Source organism: Aulonocara sp. 'chitande type north' Nkhata Bay, linkage group LG4 (genome assembly GCF_057382095.1).
Source record: "Aulonocara sp. 'chitande type north' Nkhata Bay isolate Kocher_YH1m ecotype deep benthic linkage group LG4, A_spYH_male_GT1.1, whole genome shotgun sequence".
Taxonomy (NCBI): Eukaryota; Metazoa; Chordata; class Actinopteri; order Cichliformes; family Cichlidae; genus Aulonocara; species Aulonocara sp. 'chitande type north' Nkhata Bay.
This window is the reverse complement of record NC_141347.1, coordinates 28,318,003-28,331,961: the sequence shown is the minus strand read 5'-3', so window position 1 is coordinate 28,331,961 and position 13,959 is coordinate 28,318,003. Positions and strand designations below refer to the sequence as shown.

Genomic DNA, 13,959 nt, shown 5'->3' with positions numbered 1-13,959 from the left:
CATGTTGTAATAGTCGTACTAATTAGCGATTCGGAATAGTTGCAGCTTAGTGCCTGTTCTTTTTGAAATTCAGAGGTCTCACCCGAGGTTAACTAATTCACAACCTGATGATACATGTTGCATAAAATCACACAATAACAGCAAGACGTGTGTTTTGCTTTTAGAACACTGCATTTAGTTAGCGAACATTAACGACACAAAGCCCATCGGAGCATACACAATTTTCACTCTAGCTCTGTTCAGCTCAAAGGTAACAGGAACAGGGGCAGATCTAACGTGGTGGCATGGGGTGGCATGTACCACCTTAAAACAATCCCAGTGCCACCCTAGTTTTGCATTTGTCAGTGTCGTTTATTAAAATTAGCTAGCATTAACACTTTGAGCTTATTCAATTAACACTGGATATAGCCCCCCACCCCCTCACACACACACACACACACACACACACACACACACACACACACACACACACACAGAGAGAGAGAGAGAGAGATTATATATTATGCTAATAATCCATGTAACACAAGTTTTCAATTTTTGGTGAAAAATACACCCATTTGTTCATGACAGTGCAGGTTTCTGAAATTTAGGCATGTAACAGTTTGCTTATTTCTTAAAATTAAAGAGTGTGAAACACTATTTCATATTTCAGATTGCGCAGTTACTTGCTGCTACTCTACCTTTACACTCTTATATTCAGCAGCATATTTATAAATTACCAAGGATTGTCCTGTTGCAATAAGAAGTCATTTCCAATACAAAAAGAATGACTTCATCGCTTTGTTGATTCAACAACATAGATTAAAACTCAAGTGTTGTAGACCTATACATTATTGTGTATTAGAGAGACAAAAAAGAAAAGGCTGCTCTTCCCGTTTTTAGGATCCAAAGAGCAAATTTTCTGAGCTATGCAGGATCTGAAGAGATTCTGAAACAAGAAATAAACATGATTGCTCCTGTGGTAACTGGTACCTCAGAGCTCTGTGATCCTTGAGAGTTTAATCAAGTGGAAAGAGGGTGGGCACTGAGAAAGACCTGAGTGAAGCAGTCCTATGTCTTTACAGCACAGGGGTATGCTGCTAATTAAAAAGTTGAATTCTACAACTGCAGTACTGGCACTGGAGCACTCAGAGGTGCGTCCTTGCGAGTCTTGGCACTGTCTTATCGGGCGTAGGCAGATTATGCCATGTTGGGAATGCGTAGGAGAGGGAAGCATTGCAGCAGCACACAGGCCCAGCTGGAATGGATGGCATCCTGCCTACTCCGGGATCTGGCCCACCGTGCTCTTTCCCATCTCCCCACTGAGTGGAGTCATGGGCTCCCAGTCAGGTGGCAAGAGTCAGGGGCTAAGCTGCCCAAGGAGCAACTGAGAGAGGGAAAGCAGGTCTAAACAAGGGATAAATGCGGGATTTAGACTTTCTGCTGCTTTGCTTGGCCATGGATTCACATCTCCATTACACACCTCCTGTTTCGAATCCTGTCTTATGACCAAAGGTTGCAGGTACACCAATGCCTATTCTGCGTTACACTCTGTTCCTTTGACGTGCCGCAGCAGCTAAATCAGACATTGTACACTGACACTTCTTCCACTGAGTTTAATATTTTTTTAAAAAAAATGATTTTTTTCACAGTGCAGTCCAAAAAATAGATATGTTCCTTTGATAAGATAAGGTGAGGACTGAACGTACTCTATTGTATGACCTTGGATGAGGTAAAGGGATGTAGCTGTGTAGGATTCACTGATTATAGTGCATTTCTTATGAGAAGTTTGTAAAAGTTGAAAACCCCATTCATTTTAAACCTCATAGTAAGTAAAATAATTAATCAATTAATGGAGGATGCTAAAGTACCTGTCCTGTGCAGCAAAGTGTGAATTTGGATTTTGGAGTGGTGGTCGTTTAGTTACCTTGTTTGACAGAATTTCATTTTGCACTTTCACTTGTTTAGGTTTAGGCACCAGAAGCTACATTAAGTTCAGAAAAATATTATAATTTGGAATGAAAGATGAATCTTCACAACATTAATCTTGGATTTAGAAGGATGGAACTTAGCAAGTACATTTTAATGTGATGCATAGTGATGGTGAACAAAAATAGTTTTCAAATTTCTTGGAATAAAACTTACATCTGCTGGGACAATTATAGAGTTGAAAGGTATGCTGATTTGATTTTTTAGCACAGAGATGGTAAGGTAGGGCCATCTCCCAAAGATTTATGGGTATGTCTCTTTAGCTTTTATTGCAAAGTGTCATTTTAATAACACAGACATATTACAGCTTCCAAATCTTGGAAAAATGTTGGTTCTGGCTCACCGGTAACCAGTTTATCATATGGTTAAATATATTTAAACATTACAGTCATGCAGACCTGTGTTGAGCTGTTGATCCACTCATGTCATCATTTGTAATTTTCATGAACTTTCTTTTAATTTACAAGTTTTATTTATATGCAATTATCTTCAAAGTTGAATGCAAAACCTGTAGAAAACCTTTGAATTACATTTTTCCAATATTTTCCCATATGACTAAAGGATACATTCTACATTTTGATTAGTTATTTTAAGATAAGATAAGATAAGATACCTTTATTAGTCCCACAAGTGGGAAATTTCATGTTAAGGCTGCCGACCTATTGCACGCAATGGCGGCGCCATCTTACCCTCCGACCATACATACATTACACAAAAACATCACATGGGGAAGACAGGTCAGAGAGGTATAACAATGGAAAAAGCACCACATGAGGAAAGATAAGATTTTGTGACTGGGACTGTGAGGAAAACCATTAACTGGCATATACGAGGATTCTTTTATTGTACATCGCAGTATTCAACTTAATCAATTTGTGTTTATCTGTACCTCACATCTAAATTATGTTGTATTACATTATTTTATTATTTATGGGTCAACGAGTCTTACTTTTGGACACATTTCATAGAACAGCTTCATACTTTTCAGGAAATGGATTTCTAGCTGTTTAAAAAGTAATGTGAGGCAGAGCCCACTGGTGGGGCATAGAGCCACTGCAGACTGAGCACAGACGTTCAGAGGAAAAATTTGGCACAAAGCTGAAGGAAATGTGTATATTTTTATTGGGAAATTAAGAAGAATAAATAACATTTTGTTTTTGATTCTCATTTGCAACCTTTATTTGGATAAAATTTGAATGAAATTTAAATATATATTTTTATTGTTAATGAATGATAAACTCTTGAAGTGGGTAGGGCAATAACCCTACACCCTGTGAAGTAGGTCACTCTGACAAATTTGACATCCAGGGTTACAAAGAAAACTCAATATGTAACAGGTTATCCAAACATATGGAGGGTAGACACAGCACATGTACTCATGAGGTGCATGTACTAGCACACAGAGACAGAGCTACTTGAAATTTACCCAGCATCTTTGTTTCAGAGTCATATTGATTTTTGATGAATTTCACATAGGATTTGGCTTGAATCTACTCTGTTGATGTAGCTGTACAGCAGACTCTTATCGAATGTTCACCTTTATACATAATACAGATAGGCTGCACAAATTTAATATGAGTCTGCAGGCAGAACTGGTGTGCATTTCACTTTTAATTACCTTGAATCTTGGAATTGCTTGCAAATTGCATTCTGGCTTCAACATTTAACATTATTTAATTACATATTTATCACATAATACACAACATAATTGCTCCATATGATGTTCTTTTCTGCAGGCAGAAAGCTATTCTGATTTGTGAAAAGAGTAATCTAACTACTGACTTTGCAGTGTATTCATCAGTGTGGAACAGAATTACACTGAGCCTCAATAGATGAGAAACCTCGTGCTCTCTGCTGTATTATTTGATCTGGATACACATGCTTTTCAAATAGAATTAATCTGAAATGGACAATCTGACATGTTCCAAAATTGTGTTTTTTTTTCCACTGTGTAGTAGGCAGATACTCCTAGTATTAATATTCTATGCACCTTAGATGTTAAAGTTTGGAAAAATATATCTTTTCTATTTTGGAATTTAATATTTTAACTATCTTTAAATTAGAAGCATAATAAAAATTAGACAGCTGTGGGTCAGGTGGTACAGGAGGTCATTGAACAATTGGAAGGTCAGCGGACTGATCTCTAGTTCACGTGCCAAAAAAACCTTGGGCAAGATATTGAACCCCAGATTTTGTAGAAAGAGCTCTGAGTGCTCAACTGAGTAGAAAGGCACTATGTAAGTACTAGTCCATTTACCATTTGTGAGTCCAAAAATGGATAGTTTTCTGCCTTGTTTATCGATACATGAATTTTTGAAGCTTTTTTGACAGCAGTTTAGCATCGTTTTTTTCTTTATAGACTCTTGCTGTGCTTCTCACTCCTCACAAACCCTATTAGTTAACATTAATGTAAACACCATTGTTTGACATTTTGCAAAAGTGACGAAAATACCAAACAGTCAACCTCTCTAATAGGTGCTCATTAAATCAGCGTAAAGTGAATTCCTGCTGAGTGTTTACCCACATCAGACACAAATCTTAATGAATGACTGGTAATCAATTAAATTCTTTAGCACAATTTATGATGCACATATTTTTTTTTCCACTGAAGTACTGTATGCGTGAGCACAGGCAGAGCTGGAGTCAACAGTTGCTGTGTTGGTCACCAAGCATCTAACACTTCCTTTTCCAGCATGGGCGTTTGCACCAGGTTGACTCAAGCTCAAGAGAACAGATAAGTTAAATCCTTGTGGTGATGGCTTATCCTCTTTCCTCAGAAATAGAGGCAGCATTAAAAGTGCCAATTGGCTGATGAAAGTCCTCTGTGAGCAGTAATGATGCCACTACATTGCAAATTGCTTGTTCAAGTAAGCTCAAAACACACTGGAGAAACTATCCAAGAGTGCTAAAAACAAGAACGCGGCACCAGTCCCCAATCTGGGACTGTCTATGGAGGTTTATACCAGGCCTACACTAAACTTGGAAACCTAATCGGAATATCACATGTGGTGGGTTTGAAACTAAACTTTTATAGTCTTGAAAAAAACTAAAAACTTCTTTAACCTCAAATCCAGTCAGAAATCTTTTGCAAAAGAAATGCATGCTTATGCTACAATTTTAGAAAGTTAAAAATCTTCTGAAATATACAAAATGTGTGAAATTATCATTTTCCTTCCAAGTTCTCTATAAAAAAAAAAAAGCTTAGTTTTGCATTTTGATCCCTCAAGTTTCTCCAGCTGCTAAGGTTTTAGCAATGGGTTACTTTTCTCCAGTATAAATTAGTATAATTGTATGCAAATTAAGCAATCTAAGAGTATGATATGTTACATTATAAATACGGTATTTTATATTGTTTTGCTAAAACATAGACTATAGGACACTAGATAGATATTTCAGAAGGTATTTAGCTCTCCATATGATCTAAATACTGGAATTGGTGATTGAAAATGCATAGAAAACTGCATTAAGTTCATTTTGTTTTTTTCTTTTATGTGTAATTTTAGATTTAAGTGGTTAGGTTATGTACACCATACATACAAACAGAGTTTAAAAAAAATTAACCGTAATTTACAGACTTTTTTATAGCACTATAGTGAATGATTTCATGGTAACACATTGTTAATGTAGTGTGTTTTTTCTGTGTTTTTTTATTCATAGCCTATTGGTTTGATCAGACACAATGATTAAATAAAAATGTATACCCTTTCAACGTAGATTGACCAACATATATTTTCTATACTTCAACACTTACATCACTAAAGCTATGAAGAGTAAGCAAACCCTAGTGGTTATCAACTTGGAATATCAACTCAAGTTTTGTTTTAAATCTAACCATGCGCTATATGGAAAAAAAAGTCTTGGGCCATACCTCTTAATCTTAGCATTCAGGTGTTTTTAGTCCCTGTGCCACAGGTGTCTAAATCAACCACACAGCAATGCAGTCTGCCTGTATGAGCATTTGTGAAAGAATGGCTCATTTTAAAATGTTTACTGAATCGAGTTTGGCTGTAATAAGATGCCACTGCTGCAACAAGTCAGTTCCAGGAAGATTTTCCCTCCTAGATATTCCACCAACAACTGTAAGTGGTATTATTACAAAGTGAAAGTGTTTAGGAACCAATGCAAATTAGCCACAAAATGGCAAACGACATAAAGTTTAGAGCAGGATCGCCAAGTACTGAGGCGTACAGTGTGTCTCCAGTGCTCTGCTGTCCATGGACAGTATAAAATAAATACAAGCTAATGTGGAAGTGCATTAAACATTCATTCTATTTCTCGGCCACTTGACGGCAATAACTGTGGCTGCAAAAAGACAGCTGGACCTATAGAAGTCATTGTGAAATTAGCTTTCTGTCAAGACCCATGTAGAAACTTTCATGTGGAGTTTGAAGGGTCAGTCACTCATTTTGGACGGAAGTTTTATTTGCTCTAACCATGGTTCAGAGATTAAGGATTACGAAACGGCATGCTCATTGGCTAACAAAATGTAAATCACAAGTCATTAGCCAGTAAGTGTATGGTTCAACTGTGAGACCCTCCCTTTTTCTTGACCACGATTACAGAAGTGTTTATCTCAAGACTTCAAAAAGAGGATATCAGACATCAACAGGTGACATCACGGTAGCTATATTCAATTTTTATACTATGTCTATGCAGCTCGATCAATAACTATTCAATTCAGTTCCTCCGCTGCTTAGCCATAGGCCACAGCTTTGTAGCTGTAATAAGTAGATGGTCCGTTACATTTGTCTATATGAGTGCATTCCTTACATTTCCTACAAAAAAAGCTATTTTCATTCTAAATGAATAAATGCAAAATATATCACTGAGGATGGATACAACTGACTATTGTCTGTCAATTAAAGTACTACATTGCCTAGATGCATTCTTATTGTGTGTAAGAAATGGCAGGGCCTTATTTAGCCCTGCCATTTCTGTCAAGACAAAGGGTCCTTTAACTAAAAAAACTTTAAAAAAAAAACCCGAAAACCGGTGAAAGGCTTACTAAATTCTAATATCAAGGCAAGATACACAAGGCTTTACACTTTTGTTTATGAACTGCTTGAAGCCAGCAGGAAAAAAAAATACAAAATATGTTCCTGCTGAGAACCTATGACTCCCTTTGACTGTGGTTATATCCTTGTTTTTTTTTTACATTTCATTCTGAGTGAAATCATTCCAATTAAAAATGTTGTGTCAGCTCTTTTCACAGAATATGGCTTTAATAAGCTCTGGTGTTTACATGCACTGATGCAGAACAGTGTGACATGTATAAAAGTGATGAATATGTTAAGCATCTTTTCTCTTTCACATGTGTTTGATCAGCTCCCTGAAAACGGATATGTATCACTTGTTCAGCACAGCAGTTGCCATTATTGCATTGCTCTTAGCTCTTTAATTATTTACGAGTTTGAATTCAAAGGAAACTCTGCAATGAAGAAGTTCAGCTTGGAAGCTGCTATTTTTGGGACGTGGAGAAGCAGATGTCCCCACACATTGACAACATGATCTGTCCTGTGCGGAAGGAATGCAGCCAGAAAGTAATCACGATCAGTCATTGACACTGGGCATTTTTTTTCTTCGGATCAGTTTATTAAAAGGTTTAAACCAACCTTGTGAAACATCTGGACCTGCTTACTCTGACTTTATGGAGCGTTTTTATTATGCTTGGGTGTTAGAAGCAATTACAATTGGTGTAATGTAAACACATGTATTAGCAACGATTTTGGTAAGATCAGAGATTAATTTGATTCTAATATATATATATATATCTGTTATCAGAACACAGATGTCCAAGAGATTTTCCTGGGATGATAATGTTTCTTTCCAGCAGAGTTTATTGGTCAGTAGATAATGGTTTTCATGTGCATTAACCTGCTGTGTTGAATGTAATATACTCTAGAGTGAGTTACGTGTTTGGCATAAGTTAATATTATGCTCCAACAAGTAAATTACCATTACTGTAGTCCTAAAACTCCACAGTTAAACATCCAAACCTCAAAACTTACTTAGGGTTAGCAAGATTGTGCCTCCAACAGACTCATGTAATTATGCATATGACCTTGTTTTACAACATGCCCTATTCTGTAAGAGTGGTTGTAAAGAAACATTGTATAACAGTTGAAATACCAGAAAAAAATGGCTGTGTACAAGATAACATCTGTAGCAAGAGTTTACTAGAGCTTATATTCATAGATGTACCGCAGAGAAAAATCTTGGAATTTTATCTGTCATTTTTGCATGATATACCAAAAAAGCTAGTGCTACCAGTATTTCCAAACTAAACTAGAGACATGCATTCTGTGTCCTGATCCTGGCATTTTTTTATGTATTTTAATTTCACAAAATTGCATGAAAAAATATCAAAATGCATAGACATCTGTAAATGTAAAATGTACCTGTGCAATGCCATGATATGACATAGGTAGTTAACAAAAACAAGAAAAACACAAACACAATCGCAATTCATTCTAAAGACACTTTAACAACATTTGTAGGATATGTGTAGAAAACCATAAAGCTCTGTTATCTTGTATTTATACCAGCCCTCGGCAGAAAAACACATGGTCAGAAATTAAGCCCAGGCATTTCATTATGTACTTATAGGATGTCGTCAGACTGATATATTCCTTATAGATCTTCTATCATAGCTGTCAAAATACAGAGCAGGTGTTAGTGAGACAGGCCCAAATTTATGAATTCCATTTTGTGAGATTACTGGTCTCATTCAACTACAGCAATGTCAAACTGTTGCAAACATTAGTATGTGATCATAATTTCACTTCCATTAAGTGCGCATTAGCCAGAGCATTACCGACAGGGAAGAGAGAGGCAATATAATACATCATTTAGTGTTTAGAAACAAACAAACTTTGCCTGAATTAATGTTTAAATCAATGACAAAAGGGTGACTCAACTCATGATTAAAGCATATATCTATTCACTTTGACCATCGAAGCAAGTCAAAATCACACCCTTCTCGATGAAGCCTATCCATCGACGTAAAATATTTCTTGCGTGTTTATTTGTGTCATTTTGAGGTGAATGTTCAAAATGAAATGCCCCTTCAGGAATTATTTAGCCCAGGGGCCCTAAAACACACAAGTGCATTTATTATTATTTATGTGAGCATGTCATCCTCCTGTCTAATGAGCCTTTCACCGTAAGCATAATGAAACAGCTTGCATTAGCACAGGATAAATGAACAGCCTGAGAGCTCCCATGTCTACGCAGTGAGATGAAAGCAGATGTTCCACAACCCAAACACCAGTGTAACAGACTTAGATCTACAGAGGAACAGAAGGGACTTTGAGTCAGTGTCATTCTCATCAGCTCATTGACTCCATTAGAAAATTCCCCTGGTCAAACATCATTATGTGAAAACAACGCCTAACTGAGCCATGACCAACTGACCATGAATGAACTCCTAAATTGATTTTTTTTTCTCCTATAAACACATTAGTGATAAACAGGTTCTTCACTGGCAAATAAACCTGGAGTCAAAGTGAATGTCAACTACCACACATGAAAGGTTGTGTAAATAATTCTCACATAACCGAGAACTGGTTGTAGTGGAAACAAAGAGTGTTTCAAGAAATCAAGCTTTTATGGTACTATTAGTCAAGTAGATGGAAGGACAATAAAAGAAAGCAGTTGCTACAGCAATTCATGGTTTCATTTTATTGGTTTTATGTTTTGACTCATAAAATCAAAATATAAATTGACATATATTTAAATATTTGTGGGATATCTTTATGTAATAAGCAGTATACGTACAAAAAAATACAATCTGACCCTTTTTTTAAAAAACCGGTAACGCTTTTGTGTGCATGGTTGTGACTGTGTACAGAATTGTAAGTACATATTTTCACAGTCAAAATGTAAATGTGAAAATTTCTTACAATTTATCAACGATGTATTGTTTATTTATGATAGGCTTTCTTTAATCTTTTTTTTTCGTGATGAAACTGAAACACACAAGTGATGTGTGTTTCAGTTTTATTGGTCGATAAAGGGAGACAAATGGAGCCCCAAATTGGCTCTTTCAAAATAAATTAGCTAAATTGTAAAAATAAAAATAAAATGTTGTATAAGATGGATATAAATAACTTAAAAATCTTAAAAATATATGATGATGATCCCCTGTCTAACCTTTAACCTCCTGTGTGACAGCACATCCACTGGTATATGGCAGACACCAGGTGAACAATGTATAACTCTTTGCTATTTTTAATACTATTGTGGGTTTTTAATGGGATTAAATATGTTTTCATTATAAACTCTATGATAAAGCCGGGGAAAGCTTCAAATAAAAACAGTAAAACCACGTCTCGTTTTTGTCTGATAAAAAGTCATAGAACTCACTTAACCCATGTAGTAGAGAAGGAGAAGAATTCAAATTGATTCGTTTAAAGGACAGCATCATGTTTTAGACAAATGTCATAAATCATGTGTATTACTGGTACAGAAACCACTCTCTAAAGCTGCTCTATTCGATTTTTCCGACACTTTCAGCATGCCGTTGTCTCCAGTGTGTATTTATGAAAAATCGGTATAGAGAATAACAGTGCGACGTTTTTCCTTTTAGGCTCTGCTTTGTAATTTTAGCGTAAGTAAGCTAATGTAGCTGAAAGTGCAGATTGACAAGTGGAAAAGTTTTGCCGTGATGGCTGAAATTATGTTCCGTGAATGGGATTACATGTCATCTATACACGGTCATCTACATACATGTCATTTCTACACGGAAAAATTAATTAACTAATAAAGCATGTACGCCTGCATATATAATATATATATATATATATGCGTGACCTTCTACAAACAACTGCACGTGATTGAAAAGGTAACTCACCTGTACCAGTCAAGCCCCTTTTCGTAGTTCCTATCAAAGAAATGTGGCTCATTTCCAACTGCTCTGACATCCGGGTGCACCCTGAGAGCCTCCAGCAGGGCTCTGGTTCCCCCTTTCTTCACCCCGATGATAATGGCTTGGGGAAGTTTCTTCTCTCCGTAATCCGAGGTGCAGTTCACCCTGAGTTCGCTGTCCGTGGTGCTGAATTCCTGGTGCTCCCTCTCCAGCGCAGTGGTATGATACGCCGCCGCCGATTTAGTTGGAGACGGCTGAGTCCTAATCCACTCCACTGTCCTTTGTTCGGCCTCGGCATGTTCTTTCGCGATGGATACCGGGGTTGTTCTCTCGGATTCGGTGAATTCAGAAAAGCCCTGGGAAGTGGAATAAAGTTTCTCTCTCAATGTCACAAAAGTTGTCTCCTCTGTCACCAGCCTCCCCTGATACACATAGGTCTCTTGCAGAGGGAACTGCAGCGAGTTGTAGCAGCTCATCAAGCTATAGAACAAGTAGGTGACAGACAGGGAGAGGGTGAACATGAATAAGATTTTCCGGGGCACTTTAGAGGTGAAAACCGAAGTGCTGGACCAAAATGCCATCTCTGATAGCAATGATCCTCTCAAAGAAGTGGTCAGACATGTTTCCACCCCGAGTCTTGCATGGACAAATTCAACAGCAATAATCAGTCACTATCAACGCTGCTCCAGCTAAAAAAAGCGTGAAGCTGGACCAAACCACCCTAATCCAACCAAACCGCATATTTATAAGGATAGCTGGAACTAGACCGTAAAAATTCCGAAGGAAAAACAATGCGTCCCTTTTCTCGAGTATCGATTTCTAATTCCAAGGCTGACAGACAATGTCACAATTTATTGGACTGAACTTGCAGATATGAGAGGCTGGAGGTCTGGCGTCCTTCCAAATTAGCAGCCTGACTGGAACTGGGCAGCGTATGATGGACGAAATCCTGGCATTTTGTGAAGAGAAAAAGAAAAAAAGGCAATGAAAACCAGAGTGTTTAAAGTACGCTTCTTCTCTTCAACCGCTCAACCCGAAGTCCAGTCCCGTCTCCCACAAAAGAGTAGATTCCCATCGGTGGAGGCAACCTACAAAGCCACTAAATCTTTCCAACATGAGGCAGTTTGGCGCGCAATCCTTTACGCGTCCCTTTATTTACTTTGCGTAGTAGAAACTCGGTTTCCTTTGTACCAAAGCATCCACACTTCCCACTGACTACAGGATGCTGCTCGCCGTCCTTACGCCTTCTCACATTGGTAGGATACTACGATGTGCGCATCGGCTGGGTGAGCTCATCTGAGCTGAGGCACTACAGAGCCACACAGCACAACTAGTGTGTACACCCACTTTTCCTCTGTCCGTGCACAAGTAGTGCTAGAAACGTCAGATTTCCTAATCTAAGGGAGTTGTGTGGGGGGAAAAAGCTCATCTTTATTCCTTTATAGAACTACTCGTGGAGAGATAAAACTCGACACTAGAGTATGCGAGAGCTTATTGCAGTGTGATTTGCTCCATATAAAGTTCACTGTTAAATTCAATATCAGAGAGATTATTTTGATAGAGGTTATTTTTTACAGAAAGCTCATGTCTGCACCCTGCTGGTTTTTTGCGGCGCATTAATTTACAAAAGAGGAGAGAATGTGTGTATGACGGAGAAAGAAACGGAAACAAAGTTTAACCTGATACATGAGGGGAAACAGATATTTAGCGTTTTTAAATTAACAACGCTGATGGTGAAGTCACATTTCTGAGTGAAAGAATCCAGGCAGAAAACAATCCCGCGTTTTGCATTGTGCTGAGGATGTTGCTTAGGCGTATTATTCACTGAATTTATTATACATGGGCTGCAGACTATAATTACTGATGAGAATATTCAGTAGACCTTAACTTGTACACTTTGTTGCCACAATATGAGGATCTAAAATTGCATGCCACCGAAATGTCTCCCTGTATTAGAGAATCTCATTCATCACACACCTCCAACACACCAGGAGAGCCATCGTCACAATAAGTACTGGGTCACAAACAATTTGCAATGCCTGCTTCTCAGAACAGCGCGCCCCTGCTATATTTAAAGATCTCTGTGTCGTAATAGGAAAAAATATTTCTATGTATATGTTGCTTGACCAGATTTGTCATTTCTAATGCTTGTAGCTGGCTGGGCATGCAAACCAGGGGTGATACCAAGTCATATTATAGTGTCGGTAAAGGATTGCAGTATAGCAAAGGAGCTCTTTAATATTCAGCCAGTGCATTTCCATTAAATAAGAATGAAAAACTGTGATAATGGGAGCTACTATTACACACAAAAATACATGTTACCATGACTAAGGCTTTTGCAGGTGCTGTATTAGTGTAAAGCTGTAATAATTTATACTTTTGTTACAAGGTGATGTTAATTGACATTTGGACAAACAATGTGATTATCAATATGAATAATAATCCCATTGTCATATTAATCAACCTACAAAGCCAAATCTGTAGCTCACCTTGGGTTTAAGAGTTGGTCATTTTGGTTGTTGTGAATGTTTGAGGTCTAAATATTTACTCCTGGTTAGAAAGATACACGTAGTGACTGGTTGACATATTGGGTCATGTATTTATTTCAGCAGTGAGTAGGAAGCAAAAACTTGGAAAGAGAAGAATGAATTTTGTATTGAACTTTGCATCCATAAGATGACCAAGCACATTGTCAGAAACATAGCGGTTATACTATTAACTCTTGGGTGTGTAACTAAGCAACAGCTTGCTATCAATATACATTTATATGAAAAAATCGGAGTTACTCCTTGGAAAATAAACCTCACTTACACAATAGATAGTATCATGAGATTCAATGGGCTATAAGTTGCTGAAATACACACACACAGACACATAAATAAATGTATATGTATATATGTATGTGTGTGTGTGTGTGTGTGTGTGTGTGTGTGTGTGTGTGTGTGTGTGTGTGTGTGTGTGTGTGTGTGTGTGGGTTTTAGTAATTAAAAAACAAAAAAACAAGTAAACCCACAAAGCAAAACTACATGTAAGCAATGCAGGTGATTGGCTGAGTGGGAAGAAAGTATGAACAAGTGTTTAGAGCACAATGGTTACTAGGTGTTTGCCAGTCAAGAGAGTGTAGG

At 37.5% G+C, this 13,959-nt stretch overlaps 1 protein-coding gene across 1 annotated transcript in view; it reads right to left on the bottom strand.

Annotated features, from left to right (window-relative positions):
* Positions 1–12,093, bottom strand: part of hs3st4 (heparan sulfate (glucosamine) 3-O-sulfotransferase 4) — an 88,558-nt gene extending 76,465 nt beyond the window's left edge. The window contains exon 1 of the mRNA XM_086289658.1: positions 10,820–12,093. Coding sequence (XP_086145784.1) covers positions 10,820–11,415 — 596 coding nt within the window. The 5' untranslated portion in view covers positions 11,416–12,093. The remainder of the gene's footprint in view (positions 1–10,819) is intronic.
* Between the last annotated feature and the right edge of the window lie 1,866 nt (positions 12,094–13,959).